The sequence below is a fragment of the Malania oleifera genome, unplaced genomic scaffold (genome assembly GCF_029873635.1).
Source record: "Malania oleifera isolate guangnan ecotype guangnan unplaced genomic scaffold, ASM2987363v1 ctg452, whole genome shotgun sequence".
Taxonomy (NCBI): domain Eukaryota; kingdom Viridiplantae; phylum Streptophyta; class Magnoliopsida; order Santalales; family Ximeniaceae; genus Malania; species Malania oleifera.
In genome coordinates, this window is record NW_026651988.1 from 15,993 (window position 1) to 37,242 (window position 21,250).

Genomic DNA, 21,250 nt, shown 5'->3' on the forward strand with positions numbered 1-21,250 from the left:
GTCATTTAGGAACTAATGGCTATACAGATGTAGACTGGGCTGAAAATATTTCAAACAAAAGATCTACTTCAGGTTATTTAATGTTTGTTGGTGGGAATCTTGTTACATGGAGAAGCAAGAAACAAAAGGCCGGTGGTAGCACTTTCCAGTGCTGAAGCAGAATTTCGCAGAATGGCAAAAGGACTTTGTGAACTACTCTGGATCAAGAGACTACTTACTGAACAATGTTTCACCTATACTTCAAATATGGATCTCTTTTGTGACAACAAAGTTGCTATTGTAATATCCCACTATCCAATTCAACATGACCGTACAAAACATATGGAAGTGGATCGACATTTTATCAAGGAAAACATGAAAGCAAAAATAATTCGATTTCCATTCGTGAAGTCTGAAAACCAACTAGCAGACATACTCACAAAGGCGGTATCAAGTAAAGAGTTTCACAACTCATTCAACGAGTTGTGCATCATTGACCATCAACTTGAGGGGGAGTGTTGGCGTGAGCAGTGAGAAATTGATTAAGGAAAGATAGTTGTAGATGTAAATTCTCATTACTATGATATTTGTAGTAACTGTGATATCTGTATTATCAAAATAGGATTGAAAGTTTTCTATTTAAATGTATTCTTTCAATGTAAAATATGAATGTGAGAAAAAGAAATCATTTTTGCAAAATTGACTGCAAGACTAACAACATGGATATACCTCATAGACCTTCCCTTATTGACGGGATTATTGATTTTGTAATTTTTAAGTTATATTAATGATTGTGTATGTGGTGTAAAGGATTTGGAGTCTTGTTTTTTCCATATTTTTTCCGAAAATTGAAATGGGTCTCTGCTTTAAGGAATTGTGATAAGATGTCATACAAGGGATTATTAAAATTCTGCAGGAATTTCTTACTTCCGTAGGATGACTCTATTCTTTATTGCCTTAAGCATTAATTTTACCATTCAATAATATTTATATAGGAATATATATATATATATATTGGAGGCTCAGTATGTCCATATCTCAATTTCTTTTGTTCGAACTTAAGACATTCAGCCATTGAGACATCATCTTAGAAACTTATAAGGGGATATTTTACAGTCCTACTTTTAGGATTAAAGTCCTAAGTAAACCCCTTCCAAGAGAATCCATCCCAAGAATTAATATTACAGTCCTAATTTTAGGTTTAAAGTCGTAACTAAACCACTTCCAAGAGAATTCCATCCCAAGGAATTAATATTACAGTCCTACTTTTCGGTTTAAAGTCCTAGGTAAACCAGTTCAATTCCAAGAGAATCCATCCCAAGGAATTAATATTACAGTGAGCATGCCATATATATACGCTGGGGATGAACAAGTTCTTCTTCAAGTGTTTGCATTTTCAATGTCAGAGCGAGAAGCCTGTGGATGCTCTGATTCTGATGTAACAGAAACAGTTACAGATTCCCATTCGTCAACATCGGATTGAGCAACGGCCGGAGTAGTTCTTCTGGAAGTAGTCCTGAGATTCCTTTTATGAAAGTATTGTGCAAGTCTTTTGGATTTGTTCCACACACTGTCGTCGCTTGGAATTACCTGGCTCTTGGGTCGCTCTTGCCAACGCCTAAACTTGTTCAATAACAGAACGAAGAACAGCAGAACAGTGGAAGTGCCGCCAGATATAGCATACAGACCCCAGAAGCTCTGGAGGCCCAAGCTCTCGGTGTCGGTGGCATTCATGGCTGCTGAGCACTTTGCTGTGGGAGAAAACCAGGTTTCTTCCAGATTCTTCAGTGTTCCGTCTTCAGCCATGTCTAGTATGGCTTTGGAGACATCAGGGCCTATGGGAGACCCTTTTTGGAACACCTGCATGCATACCAAGAGGGTTTAAGGAATTGTTGGAAAGATGGCACTACAAGCACAAAAATAAGCAATGCCTCTCCTTTTTATCTAATATTTGGTATGCAAAAAAGGAACCCAATGGACTGGAGCTGGCCTATATTTATATATACAAGTCTTCTTACATAACTTTTTCATTAAATTCCACTCCTAATACATTCCATTCGAGTTTGGCAGAATAAAGTTTGCAAGGCAGATTTTTTGATAAACAACGACAGGTTCACTTTCCTAGAACTAGAAGTGTTTAGGAAGGTAAATAATTGTCGCAACATCTCCGAAACGGTCTGAAATAGCGAGCAAGAATAATATTGAAAATTTGATGGAGTCGACATCACTAACCCGTTATTTATCTAGATGCGGTTAGTTCGCCTAATTACTACTTATTGACTAGTGTTTAAGGCTAATCTTAGGTAAAAAAACCAATAGTCTCAGTCTGTTTTTACCAGAGTTGGAATCTGAAGTTCAGTTATGCGAGGGGAAGGTACAAGCACCCCTTACACACCCGTTGTGCGAATGGTATCTAGTTAATTATGAATTATCTCTAAATTAAATCTAATGGTCTTTATTAACCCCTTTAAGATAAACAATTAAATAAATAAAAAAGCAAATAAACAAATAAATAAATTTATTAATAAATAAATAGAAAAAAGTGAAAAAACAAAGTACGATTAGGAATGTCTAATAAGCTAGACCTCCAAAAGAGAGGATCTTATTAGATAAACCCCCCCTCAGAACTGATATATGTGAGATCTGAAATATCTCTTTACCCTTTGTTAAATAATCAGGACGCACAAACACAAAAATAAAGTAAAATCATAGAAGTTTAAGCAAAAAAGGATCTTTAAAGTAAGATTAGGGATTGATGGGTCGGATCTGAGTCATAAAATGGACTTGGGTTAGTGGGCCGCATCCAGACCAATGGGTCGGAGCTGGATTGATGGGTCGGATGTGGCTGGATCAACTAGTCAATTTCGGAGCATTATTTTTTACATTTTTGGTTTTTGTATAACTCTACATGAAAACAAAACAAGATTTAAAAATAAATCAAAACCAACCTCCAGTTTTCAACTTCTTTAGTCTTTTTACTCTCCTTTGGTTCTATTTGAGATCCTCAACCCCAAATTTTGACCTTTAGCATCTCCAACAACTTTTGAATTTAACAGTAGCTTAATTCTCCAGTAATTTCGTCAAAATTTATATTCACTCTTAATCAGAACCTCTCTGATTTTCTTGCAAAAATTTCCTTAATGACCTCCTCTTTATAATTCTCTACGTGAATGTATCACCGTACGTGTGTCTATCTCAGTTTCAGAAGCCTCCATTTATAGGGTTGAAGGATTAATTTGAATTGAATTTGATTCACCAATCAGTTTTTGATTGCTCAGTCAAACTTTAAAAAAAAATATCAATTTGATCAATCAAGATTCAATTACATTTATCCTGTCAATCACCTTTTATTATGAGTTTTGCACATTTTTTACACATGTTTAATTTCTTGATTTTTCTTTGTAAGTTTGAATTTTTAGAGCTTGAAGATGCTAACCCAACTTTTTTTTTTTCTTTTTTTTCTTTTTTATTATTTCCAATGTACACATTCATTTCTCCCTATATTCCAATTTTTTATTTTTTTAATTTTATGGAACAAAAGCTTGTGATATGCCTCGCATAAAATGGGGTATCTACAATTGGCCATCTTTATTGGTTTGTTACCTTAGGACGACAAACATATCTATCTCTCTTGGCATCCTATAGTAACAAATCTATAAGACAAAAGATACAAATTTTGGACTAGGCTCTATAACAAAATCCTAACAAAAGAAAATGTATGGAATCCTGGTCAACTTAACAAATTTACAGAGTAAGGTGTAAAATATCCTAGTTCATGGAAATATTACTACCACGATTTTGGAAACTATGTCATGTACCATGAAAGTAGATCACCGATTTGAAAAATGACTGCTCAAATTTGGGAATTAATACCACATGTCTCTGAAACAATCAAAACAATCTTGGATGCGACTATTCGAATTTGAGACCTCATGCCACATGCCTTCGAAATAGCAAAAAATATCTTGGATGTGACTATTCAGATTTGGGAACTATCAATGCCACATGCCTCTGAAATAGATAAAACAACTTGGATGTGACTACTCGGATTTGGGAACTTTAAATGTCACATGCCTCCAAGATAGCCAAAATAACTTGAATGAGACCACTCAAATTTGGGAACTATAAACGACACAAGCCTCTGAAATGGCGAGAACAACTTGAATGTGACTACTCGGATTTAGGAACTCTAAACGCCACATACCTTCGAGATAGACAAAATAACTTAAATGGGACCACTCATATTTGGGAATCACAACCACCACAAGCCTCTAAGATGGCTAGAACAACTTGAATGTGACTACTCAAATTCGAGAACTCTAAACGCCACATGCCTTTAAGATAGTTAAAATAACTTGAATGGAACCACTCATATTTGGGAACTATAAATGCCACAAGCCTCTAAGATAGCCAGAACAATTTGAATGTGACTACTCGTATTTTGGAACTCTAAATGCCACATGCCTTTGAGATAGTCAAAATAACTTGAATGTGATCAATTAGATTTGGAACTATAAACGCCACAAGCCTCCAAGATGGCCAGAACAACTTGAATGTGACTACTTGGATTTGGGAACTCTAAACGCCACATGCCTCTGAGATAATCAAAATAACTTGAATGGGACCACTTAGATTTGGGAACTATAAATGCTACGAGCCTCTGAGATGGCCAAAACATTTTGAATGTGACTACTTGGATTTGGGAACTCTCAACTCCACATGCCTCCGAGATAGTCAAAATAACTTGAATGGGACCACTCAAATTTGGGAACTATAAATGTCACAAGCCTCCGAGATAGTCAAGAGAACTTGAATGACTACTCAAATTAACGAGATAGTCTAAGTATTATGTTTGTGTGGCTCTTATACTTCGTGGAGTTCATAAACAAAAGGAAGAAAAGCATATGGGTGAAGTCTTTGTGTTGTGCAGCAGGGCATTTGTCAATTAATGGGTCTCATTTGAGACAAATGGAGATACCAAGAGCAGGAAAAGTTTAGATATCTAAGATATCGAGAGTAGATATATTCATAAGTTTAGTAGTCATCAACAAAAGGCCTTATTCATCGATGATTGTACCAGCAATCATTGACGAATTGACCCTTTTTGTCGACAATTGCTCTCGGGGTTGCGAGAAAGAATTCAAATTTTGAATGTGAATGTTGAGATGGTTGGGTATTTGGAGGGAAGCCTCCGAGGGATTGTTAAATATTTATTTTTGGGCATATTGTGAATGTGAGAAGATCATTGTATCCATTTGTATTGTGTACTTTCATTTTTTCATAGTGAAACCTTTGCCGATTACTCCCGTGGATGTAGGCTTTGCTGAACCGCGTATATTTTCATGTTGATTCTTGTTGCTTTTAGATACACAGTGTGCAAAAATCATATTTTGGTGTTTCATTGTTTACTGCGTTCATATATTCCACTATGCAATCCCTTACTCGTTTCACAACAAATAGGTATCAGAGCGTTGTTGTCATGGCATCGGGTTCTTCTTTTGTAAGGTTTAACATTGTCAAATTTGATGGATTTGGAAACTTTGGTTTGTCGTAGAGAAGAGTGAAAGATTTTCTTGTGTAGTAAGGGATGGTCAAGGCCTTGTATGGTGTTCAACTCGTTGGTATGGATGAGGCAACTTGGGAAGAATTGGAGGCAAAGGCCATTTGCACAGTACATTTGTAGCAGAGGAGGACTCTCTAGCGGTTGTATTGCAATAGTTAGAAATTCGGTACATGTCCAAATCACTTTTTAATAAACTATTCCACAAGCAACGTCTTTATTGGCTTAATATGATTGATGGTTCGAACTTAAATCAACACATCAATGCATTTAATCAAATTATAAGTGATTTAATGTGCATTGATGTTAAGTTTGAAGAAGATTATAAGGCTTTGATGTTACTAAATTCCTTATTAGTGACTCATACTTATGAAAATTCAGTTACCACTTTTACATGGGGAAAGTGACTTTTAATTTAGAAGAGGTTACAAGTGTCTTGTTAAATTTTCATCAAAGGCTGAAAATTTGTGATGAAAACTCACACGGAGAAGGACTATGGTGAAAGGTAACAACGAACATGGGAAAGGAAAATTGGATTGAGTAAAGAATCTTGTACTCAATCCAAGAAGAAAAGGGATATCTGATGTTATAAATGTGATAAAAAAGGGCATGTTAAACCAGAGTGTCCGGATTGGAAAGAAGGTAATGCTGAAAAGCATGAAGGGACTTCAAAATCAGCGAATGTGATTCAAGAAGAAAATTTAGTTTGCAGTGATGGTGATGAAATTTTAGTTTCATTGGGGTCGGATCACCTTATGGACTTATGAATTCTAGACTCGGCATGTTCTTATCATATGATTTCAAATAAGGAGTGGTCCAGCACTTACAGGTTGGTAAATTCAAGTTTAGTTCTTATAGGCAATGATGTTTCTTGTAAGATCATTTGTAAGAACCCGAAATATGAAAAATGAGTTTAAATATTAAGAGAGGGGCAAAATTGAAAATTGCCCGAGTCAAAGGGCTATAAAGGAAATTCTCATTTCTTCCAAGCTAAGCAAACTTAGATTTTTATCTCTTTCTCTCTCTCTTTAAACCTCTCCCTACTCCTTCTCTCTAGAATTCTTCGCCGATTGTTGATGGAATCAAAAAACATAAGCTACCATGAGGATCGTGGAAGGATTCTCTACAACTTCTACGGATCAGAATCTCATTTTGGAGATTTTCAAGTTTCGGCGTAAAATCGAGGTAAGGCTCGGTTTTCAATTCTGATCTGGTAGATTTGTAGGTAACTGTCTTGTGAACATATTCCGTACTGTGATTTTTAGGTTTTGGAACTCGGTTCGCTATTTAGGGACCTTGGAGTTCGGGATTTGCTTACGGGGTTAAGGTAAGGGGAACTATGTTTATATTGGTTATTTTTGAAATCGGACTCAGTGGAACTATGGTCCACAATCCTGTGTGTGTTTTGGCTACTCAATTGGGGGGATCTAATGGGGAAAATTATGGGTTTTTCATTATTACAGTTTTGGGAAAAAGGGGGCGACGGGCTGAATCCTAGGTTTTGTTGAAAATCGAGTATATGTGTGATTTATACTGTGAAATTGGGATGGTCGTGCCTTGACTTTGTTTAAACTGTATTTGTTTGAAAAACCATGATTTAGATTACAAAATGAGTGTGGTTTGTTTGGTTATATGAGCATGCATGTGTGTGTGATATGTTGAAATGCTAGTAGGAACACGGTTCCGAAATTGTCCCAGGTACTGAGAGTGTCCGGCTCTATATCCGAAGGCGTGTTATCGCCTGCCATGTAGGCAAGAGTGTCTGGCTCTATATCCGAGGGCGTGAGCCTATTCTGGCAGATCAGGCCGAAGGGTGTGCATCCACCAGTTTAGCACCGGTACGATGCCATGGGAGTCGGGGACTTGCCATGTGCCGGTGGCGCCGTGTTCGTGGGTTGGCTACGGGCCAATGCCATATGTCGTAGGCTAGCTTCAAGCTAAAGAGTGTGACGACACTGAAGATTACTAATCATGTGTATGTATTGTGACGGGGCTGCGTATAAATGGCCGCCATATGTGTGCGTGTATGCACTGTGTAAATTAGTACTGGAATGCATTTAATTGCATGTATATTGTATCATGATAATACTTAAATGCCACACACCGATATAACCTATGTTCTTCCTTATTGAAAGGTGTCTCACCCTTACTGTACGTACATTTTTACAGGTCCTTCAGGTAACCGGAACTAGCATCCTGGTGTAGGGAGCGTAGTGGCCGGTGTATTGCGTTAGCACTTGGGTAAGTTCTAGGACTGTAGTTTTGTTGGGTTGCCATTTTGAGTTGTATTTGGGCACCCAGTTTGTACCTTTTGTTAGAGCCATGTTTTGCTCTTGTATAGACTCTGGTATGGTACTGCATATGTTGATATAGAATGACTTTTTCCGCTGCGTATATGATTATGATTGGATGTATTTCGGGTGCCTAGGAACCCCACGGGATCGGACCCTTATCATTTGTACTGTATCTTTGATGATTTGTATGATACAAGGACAGGTTAGATTATATTTTCACCCTCGGGTCCCATTTTCGGGTTCAGGGCGTGACATCATTGGCATTGGAAATTTTAAAATTAAAATTTTTGATGGTGTTGTGAGAACCTTGAGTAATATAAGACATATACCAGAGTTATGGAAGAGTTTGATTTCACTTGGCACCTTGGATTGTAGTGGTTTCAATTACAAGTCCGAATATGGGGTTATGAAAGTATGGAAAGGTAATATGACGATGATGAAAGGGCAAACGCTGGATGGAAATATTTACACACTATAAGTAACTACTGTTATAGGGGGAGCTATAGCCGTAGATACTAAACTAATGAAACCGTCTTGTGGCATATGCGTCTTGGGCGTATGGAGGAACATGGTATGAAGAAACTTCATAAGAGAAAACTTTTGAAATGTCTGAAAACTTGTAAAGTGGATTTTTTCAAGATTTGTGTTCTTGGAAAACAAAATAGGGAAAATTCAAATAAGCTATACACAAGATGGATGATATTCTTGATTATGTACATTCCGATGTTTAGGGCCCTGTTGGAGTAGCATCAAGAGGTGGACATGTGTGTTATGTAAGTTTTGTTGATGATTACTCATGGAAATTCTAAGTATACTTCATGCGGCACAAGTCTAATATGTTTTCCAGGTTCAAGATGTGGAAAACTGAAGTGGAAAACTAGACGGAGAGGAGAATCAAATGTCTAAGATCAAACAATGGGACTGAGGACGTTGATTCTAGGTTCATGGAGTTTTGTGAGCAGTAAGGCATTAAGAGACACTTTACTATTCGTAGGACACCTCAGAATCATGGTATGGCTTAAAGGATGAACCGAACTCTAACTGAAAGAGCTCGGTATCTCAAGCTTAATGCAGGGTTACTGAAGAAATTCTGGGCCGAGGCAGTTAGTATGACTTGTTTCTTGATAAAACAATCATTGAGGGCATCACTAGAGCGGAAAGTGGCAAAATAGGTATGGATGGGAAATGTAGTAGACTAATCTGGATTGAAGGTATTCGGTTGAATAACCTATGTTCACGTGTCTAGTAAGGAGAGATCGAAGCTTGACACAAAATCTAGACATTTCATCTTTTTGGGATATTAAAAGGGTGTGAAGGGGTTCAAGTTGTGGGATCCAGTGGCAAATAAAGTAGTGATCAGTAGAGGTGTAGTCTTTGATAAGAAGACTATGGTGAAGTGTACTAAAGATTGTGATGAATGGAAACATGAGCTAGAAAACTAGGGCATAGATGAACATGTTGTGTAGGTGGAGTTAGAAGCTCAGGGTAACGACAATGATCATGGTCCTTTGGTTGCAGGGAGTTCTAGCTCGGGAAACCAGTAAGTTGATAATCTTCCTATATGGAGATCCAGACGCACTATTAGACCACGACCAAGGTATGGATTTGAAAAATTAGTGTCTTATGCTTTCCTTACCAGTTGTAATGATCCAACTACATTTTAAAAGGCAGTGTATGTCCAAGAGAAAGGTAGGTGGATCGGTGCAATGATTGAGGAAATGGAATCGCTACATAAGAACCAAACTTGGGAGTTGGATGAGCTTCTAGATAGGAAGAGGGTGAAAGGCTGCAAATGGGTATATAGGAAGAAGGAAGTAATTTTAGAAAAGGAAGGAGAAAAATTCAAGACACGGTTAGTGGCAAAAGGGTACTCACAGAAAAATGGAAGAGACTATGATGAAATTTTTTCACCTATGGTCCGACACACATCTATCAGAATAGTGTTGGGGTTAATAGCTTATCATGATCTACATTTGGAAAAAATGGATGTGAAGACGACGTTTTCTCACGGTGACTTGGAGGAACAGATTTATATGGTACAGCCGAGGGATTCAGTGAACCAGGGAAAGAAAACTTAATTTGCAAGTTGAAGAAATCTCTTTACAGGTTGAAACAGTCTCCAAGGAAATGGTATAAACGATTTGATTCTTATATGATCAAGATTGGAAACAAAAGATGTGGGTATGACTGTTGTGTGTCTGTGAACAAACTTGATGATGGTTCTCTTATTTTATTGTTGTTGTATATCAATGACATGTTAATAGCTGCTAAATATTTAACTGAGGTAAAGCAGTTAAAGTAAATGTTGCATAAAGAGTTTGACATGAAAGATCTTGGTCCAACCAAGAAGGTACTTGAGATGGAGATTTACTAGGACAGAACTACGGGAAGGTTATAGTTATCTCAGGCCAGTTATGTGAAGAAAGTGTTAGATAGGTTTAGCATGGTTGATGCAAAACCAGTATGTACACCTCTAGCGAGTCATTTAAAATTGTCTGTTGTAGATTGCCCAAGTATGGATGATGATATCCGAGACATGTCAAAGGTCCTATATGCTAGCTTCGTAGGGAGTTTAATGTATGTTATGGTGTGTACAAGTACAAACTTAGCACATGCTATGAGTCGTGAATAAGTTTCTTTCTATTCCAGGTTGACAGCATTGGGAAGCCATCAAATGGATTTTCAGATACTTAGAGAGTACATCGGGTTATTACATCATATTCGGGAAGTAACAAGAAAGTCCTTCAATTGTGGGGCTTGCAGATATTGATTATGTAGGAGATATGAATGACATAAGGTCTACAATGGGTTATGTCTTTTTCCTTACAAGAGGATTTATATGTTAGAGGCCCATGGTTCAATCTCTAGTGGCATTATCCACAACTGAAGCTAAATATATGACAATTGTCAAAACTGCAAAGGAAGCCTTATGGCTTACTAGTTTGGTCAAAGAGCGAGGCTTATAGCAAGATGGGGTTGTGATGTGCTGTGAAAATTAGAGTGCTATTTACTTAGTGAAGAATCATGCTAGAACCATGCATATTGATGTAAGGTTCCACAAGGTTCAGGAGTTGATTACTTCGGGTGAACTTATATTGGAGAAAGTTCATACATCTAAAAACGCAACAGATATTTTGACAAAGCCAGTCACTAGTGAAAAGATCAAGCATTGCTCGAACTTCTTCCATGTCTCCAAGTGCTAGAAGGGAGACAAACTTAACCAAACGTTCTAAAGGTCAAGGTGGAGCAATCAGATATGTTTTTTAGGTTCTCCTAAGGGGTGTATAATTTCCAAGGTGGAGATTATTATGTTTTCATAACTCTTATACTTGGTGGAGTTCATAAAGAAAAGGAAGCAAAGCATATGGGTGAAGTCTTTGTGTTGTGTAGTAAGGCATTCGTCGACTATGTGTGCACCCAGCACTAAGTTAGGGGCGACCTAATCGGGAATTAGTGGTTTTGTTTAAAATCAAGGGATGCGACCAAGCCTAACTAGCACATGAGCCGGTGCGACTTGGTCAAGATTGTTGTATGTTACCTTTCCAAATAGATTTTACTGGATATATGTTAAACAATTTTTATTCACCAGTAAAATGTCCCTAAACACATATGCGCTAAAAATCAAACACTAAGTCTTGCATGGTGTTCATGTGTACCAGAAACAATCCATATCAAAGATAATTCAATGAAGACAGGATATGATGTTCATGGTACCTAAAAAGGTTTCAAACTCAAAAAGTAGAAATAATAGAGAATATGAGTCCATGGGTCAGGTGCTTCTAATCCTTTTTCCAAGGATGGGGCTTAAACTCTCTAGTATAGTCTCAAGCACACATAAGTGCATTTACATTCAAGGATGAATTTCATTCAAGCACATCCATCACATGTTCATCCTTCTTAATATTACTTAGCATGCAAGAGATTTTAGACGTCAAGCTCTTATTCATTTTTCTTAAAAGTGAGGTTTAAACTCCCCCTGTATATTTGCGTGTACACATACTTGCATCATAGCTCAAGGATGATGGTCATTTAAGAACATTCCTCATATTTCATCCTTTCAACAAATTTCAGTATATAGAAAATATTAGACATTTAGCACATAGCATGATGTATTGCATTTCAATTTGAAATACGATAGTCCATCAAGGCAATACTTAAGATAATGCAATAGGGATTCAAAAGGGATGACACAACTCAAGAATACAATGAGTGTGTGTGAAATGAAAAACTCCCCCTAAGTCATGCAATTCCCCTAGTTTATGGACCATCATCAGAATATGTGATGTTTAATTTCAGGGATGATGCTTTACCATTTAGGTCCCAGGTGAGAGTACATAACCCAAAGATTTGGACCAAATGGTGTCTACAAACTAAGTTATCCTAGGACAATAAAAAGTGTATATGATGAAGGAAATCCTAGGAAATAAATATGAAGACTGTGCATGTTTTTCAGTTTAACACATACTTTTTAAGATTCAACATGCACCAGTTAACTATCTAATTATTTTTCATGCATTATAAAAAATAATCATAAAGTTCACCTAGTACGCATTTTATCATAATTTGTTCTAGTACACGGCTTATAAATTTTGAAATTTTTTGGAAAAATTCTAACGAAATTTGGGCAACATGCCGTCTGTAAATTGAACATTTTCCTATTTTTACCATGTACCTAATACCTGATAGGTTCAAGCAAACAACTCAAAATAATCTGCATCATGCAAATACCATTCAGTTTAAGTATGCAAGAACTAATATCCACTATTAGTATGTAGTTCACATCACTGCATCAGCCATGCAGGAGGCATTCAGTATAAGCATGCATTATAGTAGACAATCAACATAAACTATCCATTAAATATGTTCATTTTACAGACAACGGATAGTGACATTCAGGTTAAAGTAGTTCATATAAAAAATATAATCCATCAAGTGAGATAAGCATTTATATGAAGGATGGATTGTAGACATTTAGAGCAAAGTAGTTTACAAAAAAATTATACATTCATAATATAATCATTTAGCAAGGATGGATATTAGCATTTAGCTTATACAAATCATCCAAAAAATATACGCGCAGATTAAAAATTTTCATTGGATGACTTTTAAATAACTCCCCCTCAATTAAATAGCCTAATCATTCTTAACTATGCTCTTAATTTTCATCATTTTATGCTTAGCTCTAATCTATAATATCTAACAAGGGATGAGCTACAGATGCATTTGAAAATATTTAAATCTTTTTAAGTTCAATGATGAGTTTAGAATTATACATGACATGCCATAAGATTAATATCCTAAGACTCAAAATTATATGATGGACAAAAGTATGCTATATTTAAGGTTTTTTTAAATTTAGACATATATATAGCATCAAGAATCTTATAAAAGTTAAAAACATTTTGTCCATTTGAAGGGGATAGCCAATATATTTATATATTATCCAATCACGATGATATGTATATATTAAGCTTTGATTGGATATATCAATTAAAACTCACGTATTGGTTCGATTTTCATAGGATTCTCAGTAAAACAATAGTGCATATTAAGATTTAGAAATTTAAGCATTATACTTTATTTAGGCATTTAAAGCATTCTAACCCTATTTACAACAATTTCTAAAATTTTATGAGTATAAAATAAAATTTCTTTAACATATAACTCATAAGATGACATGCTAGCATTACAAAATACGTCATGATTCATACCAAAGATTAACACAAGATATATCATACAAATCGTGACATAATATTTTCAATAAAATTGAAGAAGAAAGATATACCGTTACATTTTACTCATTCTTAATCGTTTAAGCTCAGAGTGGTGTTTTTCTCTCTTTCGGTTTCTATATACCTCATGATTCCCAAAAAACTTAGTGCTATTGTAGATACCCGAAGAATTATAGTAATTAAATAATAAAAGAAAGTAGAAAAAAAAATTTTCAAAAAGGGGTTTTAGTAGGGTCTCGTCGACAAGTGTTGGGTGGTTGTCGACGAACAGGCTTCTTGGTCTCATTGACGGGGACATGCATCTCGTCAACAAGAACTTACCAAGAGATTGTTTCTTAGGGCCTAAATTTTGTCAACAAGGGGTAAGTGCTCGTCGACGAAACGACTTCTTGGACTTGTCGACGAGGAGATGTGGTTAATTGATGAGGCCACATAGACAAGCAGTTATATAAAAGGCCAAGAATCATTTCTTGGCTAGAGGAACATGCAGAAATCCTCTCCCTCTCTCTCTCTCTCCTTCTCTAACTCCGTCCCCCTCTACCTTCTCTCTAGAAATATGGCCTCATTTCACGCCGATTCGACGATCCGAAATTGCCACACTACTCCTAGGAAGATTCTTTTCATATCTACTAAAGTAGATCGTTGGTTGGGCCAACTTGGTAACCATCCCAAAATTTGGGTAAGTTAATTATTTTAAGTTTTATAAGGTATATGGTGTTTCTAGACTAAAGGAAATGTGTTGGATGAATTAATTCTTAGGTTTTATTGGGGAAAATTGTGAATTTCACAGTGTTGAACTAGGAACGTCACAGGTGCAGATTTAGTTAGATTTGTGGGTTTCTCAATAGCCAGGTAAGGGGATAAATTAAGTCAGTTAATTTTATGAAAATTTATTATTTTAAAAATAGCATGTATTTACAGTAATTATGTATGTTATATCAAAATATTTTAGGAATACTGCTGTTGAACGGGAAAATGGTTTTAAAATGTTAATCAGAAATGTATTCAGCTTAGGTATTCAGTTTTAATACTATTTAAATCTGTGTGACATGAATATCATTTTACGAATATTATGTTATGTTAGATTTTTAGTAAAAGCATGTTTACAACAGTTTTTCAGGAAAACCATAAAAAATACAGGAAATTATGGTTTCAGAATTTTATAATAAATAGTACAAATTTCAGTTCAGTATGTTATAATATGCTCGACACAAGGCCGTGATTGATAGCTGGCGTAAGGCCGTAATTATGTATGTTATTCGGCGCAAGGCCATGAGTATGTATGATATGTCAGAATTCAGTAAAATACTATCAATCTAGTTTCATGTTAAATCAGTATATGTAAACATACTATATGTTATCAGAACCTGGATGGTTTAGTTTAGATTAGTATTTATGGCTCGATACCGTAGCTATTCAGTTTAGTTCAGATTAGTGCTACCACACTTGCTAGTAAAGAGTGTGGGAGATGGATTGATATGACTTCAGTGTAGTGTTGTAAATGTCCCCCTAGCAGTTTGGACCAGGGTGGGGTGGGCCCATCGTTCTTACAGACACATTTGACTTGGTAGCGGTAGGCCAGCCATTGTCAGGTCCCACCTTTGGGCTACAAAACCCAGTCATGGGGAGTAATACATGACATCAGCTAGCTATCCATCCTGGGTAATATTTCAATACTATCCGTTATAGCAGATGATTTTATAGTATTTGAAATACAGTATGATTTAGCATGATCATGATCATGTATGTTTTATCCAATATTATATCATCAGTTTTTATCCAGACATGTGTTATGTATTATTTATAGTTTATATTCCTTATTGAGAGGTGTCTCACCACGGCTTACAAAACATTTTAGGAAATCTGGATAGACAGGCGGACCGAGCTCCGCAATGGTAGAGGCAGTTCATACTACCCCAGTACGAGGGCGAGTTACTGAGTTAGGGTCAGATGGTTTTTGGATTATGATCCTAGTTTTTCCTTTTGGTTTTTTGGAGGATTGTATATTTATATTTACAAAAATGTTATGATTTGTAGTAAAACTCTAGTACTGTTGTTGTGAATGTAATCTATGTTTTCCGCTGCTAGGTGTTCGTTGTGTATATTAGGTGCTATATTGGTATCCAGGTTATTATTATTAATGATATTTATTATGTGAGGGAAAAAAATATTTATGCTAAAATAGGAAGGTCGTTACAGCTACAATATGACATAAACTTTGCAAACACATTAATAGCTAAGGCATAATACAATATGCATGACACTCAAATGATATGCATTAAGTTCAAGTCATGCACTTTCAAATCATTTTCATGTTTAGGAAACTATGCATTAAAAATCATTTTCAAGGGGATATGAAATAGTTTGCCAAAACCTTTTCCAAAACCTCCAATCAATTGATTTTACAAAAGCATTTTCAATATTCAAACAGTAAAATCTACGTAATAAAAATAGTGGAAGATTTGCAAAGGGTTGACCCTCAAAACAGGGATACACCAAAAAATGAGTCCTTGCAATCTTTATGCAAATGTGGTTAAACTTATTACAACCGGGCTTTGATACCAATTGTTGGAATTGGTTTGATCCCAAAAGGGAGGTGAATAGGGTTTTAAAAATATTTTGGCTAAATTAAACATTTGCCCCAATTCACTACAGTTCATATCCCATTTTCACGTGTGTAAGTCAATTAATAAAACAATAAAAGTAGACATAAACGTGAAACATATCTCTTTAAAATATAGGTGTGCATGCAAATAATTATAACGACAAATGAAAGTATACACATGGAGAAATTTAAGGATGGAAATATAAATGAGATAGAGAGATTATGACACACTATATTTGTTATCTAGGTTTGGCCAAACTAGCCTACATCCCCGCCTTGGGCATTATCCCTAAGGATTACACTATCCCTACTCACTCAAATGGGTGGAGCGAAAGCTGTTACAACCTTTCCTTACGAGGCAAGGTAAACCCCAACTCAATTACAAGGTTGAGCCCAACTTGTCTCCCTTACAGGGCGAAAACTCCCCAGTTCAATTTCTGAGATGAATCCAACCGGTCTCACTTACGGGGCTGAGACTTCCCAATTCAATTTACGGGTTGAACCCAACCGGTACATTTAAAATATTTTTGTACATGATAAAAATGCTTCTAAATACAAGCAGAGATGTACAACCTTAAAAGCTCAAATGTATGCACTCTCTTATTATATGAGTTACGCTCAGTAGAGAAAGGGTGTTTTCTCAAAACAATATTTTCAATCTTTGAGAAATGATGTGTATGATAAAAAGCTCAAAGATATGACCTTAATAAAAATATTCTCCCAAGAGTATTTTTCAAAGAATACTGGAGAACCTAGGATTTTGCATTCAACTAATTTTTGAACAAATAAAATATACGTGAATATATATATATGATAAATATGTTCTCCAATGAAGATTTTTGCAAATAAAAATTATTTGGAGAAACTAGGATTTAAGCTCAAGAAAATACTTGTGCTGTAAATAATTTTCTCCCAAAAATATTTATCAAATAAATAACCAGGAGAAAACCTAAGCAATACTCTCAAAAATGAATTTCGAGAAATAAATAACAAGTGAGAGTATATGCATATGGGTGATGAAAAATGAATGCCGTAAATAGAAACTCTCTTTGATAAATGATTTTTCAAGTGAATGAATGAGTGAAAGAGATTTTGAGGGAGAATAAAAAATTTTCCCCAAAGAAAAAATTTTGCAATGAAAAATAAGTTTGGGGGAACCTTGATAAAAATTAGCCCAAAAGATTAGAGAGAAAAATTTGGCTAATCAAAGCTGCTAATTAAGTAAATGAGAGGCGTATATATAGACTTTGGAAAAATATGACCGTTTGGAGACACGAAGATTATTTTGAAATTGTTTAATGATGTTTAATTAAAAATTAACCTCATTTATCTGCGGTAAAAATTTGTCAACCCAAGAGGTTCGGTTGACCATATACAAGGTTCGGTCAACCATTTTTATAAATTCGATCTACCATAACACTTTTGAACTATGGATTTGGTCGACCGTATCAGGGCAATTTTGAACCTTCATAGGTTCAGTCGACCAAGGTAAAAGGTTGATTAACCATTTTTTAGGTTCGGTCAACCAAGGCTATTTTGAACTATGAGTTTAGTCAACCAAGTTGGTGGAAAAGTGAAATTCTCAAGGGATAATCGACCGAGGAAGGTTATTTCAAAAGTGGGTTGGTCAACCGAGCAAGTCAAAGTTTTGACTCAGGGCTGGTTTGGTCGACCAAGCCTATTTGAACTAAAAGGGTTCGGTCGACTAAGTAAGTCAAATTTTTGACTTAGGGCTGGTTCGATCGACCAAGCTTATTTGAACTAAAAAGGGTTCGGTTAACCGAGGCTTTTGAATTAAGCCTAAAAACCCAACATCTCTGTTTTTGCCCCAAATATGACCCTAAATTTTAGATTTATGAAAAAAGTTTTTGGTTAAACTCTAGGTGCCCTAAGTTCAGTTTACGTTCATCTGAGCTTTCAAATAAAGCATACAGATGCATGCATTATTATAGACCAAATAATAAAAATTAAATGCAATTATAATAAGAAATAAACAGATGTCTTCTTTCTTCTTTGCACTTCTTTTCATGGAATACGCCAGTATGATGTGAGCTTTAAGTCTTTTCTGGCTTCCATCTTCCTCTTCTGTGTATGCATTCTGAATTGTAAACCTTTTCAAAACACTAGACACACACATGAGACACTTGTGTTTGTCAACATCAAAACTGAGATCGGACTCAAAAAGCCAACATACTTTCATATTACCTAGATGTTACATGCATAGGCTTACCAAGTTTATGATTTTCTTATGCTCACTAACAAAGCAATGAGTTATTTGTGCGTAGTTTCACATAATATAGCCTATGTACTATTATGACACTCAAGGTGGGTTGACTAGTGATTCGTTTGTGTTAATATGGTTATGTAAACTCTTGTATTTACGTGGTACTTCACAAGGCTAAAAACACACTTACACATGATTTGTAGTACTTAGGGTCCCTTGAAAGCATTGAGAGAATAACTGTGGTGACTATGACACCTTGTGAGGTGTTGCTGACTCATTCGTTTATTTCTTGAGTTGTTGACATCGAACTCTGAGTTTCTGGAAGTCAACTTTCCTTCTCTTTTGTGGATATTCCTTGTACACTAGTCGTTGTTCTTACATTTGCTAGCCTAGAGGTGATGTCTAGTGGCGAGATATAAACCTAGGTCTTGTAGTCTACTCAAGACGTGAAAATTGAGCCACCCCTAAAAATAAACTTAGTTTATGGTGTAAAGACACAAACCCGAAATAAGCTGGGCTCATCGACGAAGGAGTTAGGTTTGTTGACGAAGTCCTTTAGAGCCTCGTCGACGAAATTCAAAGCCTCTTCAATGATAAAATACCGAGTGGGTCAGAGAAATATCCAGAACTTGGGCTCAGTGACGAAGGGATGGCCTCATCAATGAGCTGTGTGGTGGATTCGTCGACGAAGGCATCACCTCGTCGACGAGTTTGACTCAGTCAAAAGCCCTATAAATATCCATTTTAGTTGCTTAAGGGCTAAGTTTACTCCAAAAATCTCTTTCTCTCTCTTTACCCATGAAATTTTTCTCTCTCTTTAAGAATCTTCACCGTTCGACTTCCGTTTCTAAAAACTGAAGTTCCTACAGAGATCAAAGGAGGAAGTTCTACAACTTTAGCGGATCAGAACGTTGTTTTGAAGATTTTTGGGTTTTCCCAAAAAAATTGGGGTAAGGATCTGATTTCAATTTCGATTGAATATTTGGATAGTAGTCAAAATTATAGTAAGATTATATTTTGTGGTTTTTAGGTTTTGAGGGTTCCGGGTTGTTGGTTTGGACCGTGTTCGTACAAAGTTTCGTTTTGAGTTTAAGGTAAAGGGAAATTGATTACAATAGAATTTTTGGAAAACTAAACGGCTAAAAATTTAGTTTATATTTATATGTTGATTTGACTGCTTATTTACTAAATTCTACCAAGTAAAAATGCCAGTTTTACGATTTTTTTGGTTTTTGGGTAAAAACAAGGATTTCGGCGTATGATCTCCAAACTTTACGAAAATCATTTATTTGCATTTATACAGTAGTAGGAGATGCTTGAATCATTTACTTATCCATTTAAGTGATGTTTACTGGATTTTTATCATTTAGCGTATTTTTGATTTAAACTCGTGTGATATATGTTGAAATGGAAATGTATGAATTTTATATACTCTGTATATGAGATATGGGAACTGAAGTTCCAAATTTGTTATACTGAAAATGTGGAAAATAGAGGCCAGTTATACACCGAGCTTTATCAGTGAAATAAAAAGGGGTAAACCAAGAGGATAGGCGCCAGTATGAACCCGATGTGATTATCTGAATTTTTGAAAATACTGGAATTGCACAGGTTACTATATTTTGCTATAAATTGTATATATGATAAATAGAACCACAACTTGCTACCAAAAGGAGTTGAAAGATACTCCAGTAAAAGGAGTTGAAAGACACCCCAATGTAAGAAGTTGAAAAAGCTTCATTAATGGAGGTGAAAGATACTCCCAATGGCAGGGAATTCCTCAGCTGGAAGGGTAGAGTGCAACCACACATGTAAATCAGTGTGGGTACATAGATAGTCGGCTAGTAGGAGTAATGAAACCACTGGTGAAATAATAGACCAGATGGGGGCAGTCGGACTATATATCAGATACTTGACAAATGCCTGCACGAACAGGGCATTGTTGAAAATATCAGTGCACAACCCGTGCCACGGGGAAAATAGGCAAAACATGTTATGACAAGCTAGTCGTTGTTCTAATAATCATATGCATGATTTAAATACTTGATGTGCAGATAAATGTTATATGTTACAGTATTATAAACAAATGTTTCAAATATATGAGTTTGTATGAAATTGTGCATATATGTAGTCACACACTGTTGTAACACTTTCTTCCTTACTGAGAGGTGTCTCACCCTATTATACAACCTTTGTTTTTAGGTCCATCAGTACGTCGGTCCTAGTAGCTAAAGGGACTGGGGAGATTGTATTTTGGTTTAGCTTACGTAAGCATTCGAATCATGTATTATACTTAGATGAAGGTCCTTTCTGGAGGATTGTAATAACTGGATTTATTCTATGTCTAGACTTATGTACTTGTGGATATATTAGTAAGCTCTGGTATAAGTCTAGTAGAAATCCCGATGAATGTTTATGTTTTTCCGCAACATTTACATTGTAATTATGTATGGTTTACACCTGTAGGTCCTTGTTTAGAGCAGGTTGTCTACGTATCTTGAACAGGTACAGGTATTTTGTATGAGTGAGTGACACTTGGGTCCGTATTAAGGGTCGGGTAGTTACACATGGACTCCTGTTCGAACCTAAATTCGCATCAATGGTATGAAGACTACAAAAAGTTGTAAAAATTGTCCTAGTTGACTATGAAAAGAAAAATGATAAAACAATGAGCAGAAGAATAGGAAAAGAAATGAAAAATATGCAGGATACCTACTCTAAATATAAAAAGGTAAAGTTAGGGACACAACACATGATTGTACAAGACTCTTTAGTTGTTCCATGCATCTGATGTATTCACGCCTAGTCCATGAAAAGGTCAATCTAGGGTGGTCTTTATTGGATGTGGAGAGCAGG

At 35.9% G+C, this 21,250-nt stretch overlaps 1 protein-coding gene across 2 annotated transcripts in view; it reads right to left on the reverse strand.

Annotated features, from left to right (window-relative positions):
- Positions 1-1,007: 1,007 nt before the first annotated feature.
- LOC131147188 (glutamate receptor 2.7-like) overlaps positions 1,008-21,250 on the reverse strand; it is a 31,679-nt gene continuing 11,436 nt past the window's right edge. For both annotated transcript variants that reach the window (XM_058096958.1, XM_058096957.1), the window contains one exon: positions 1,008-1,839. In XM_058096958.1, the coding sequence (XP_057952941.1) occupies positions 1,360-1,839 (480 nt within the window). In that variant the 3' untranslated portion in view covers positions 1,008-1,359. The remainder of the gene's footprint in view (positions 1,840-21,250) is intronic.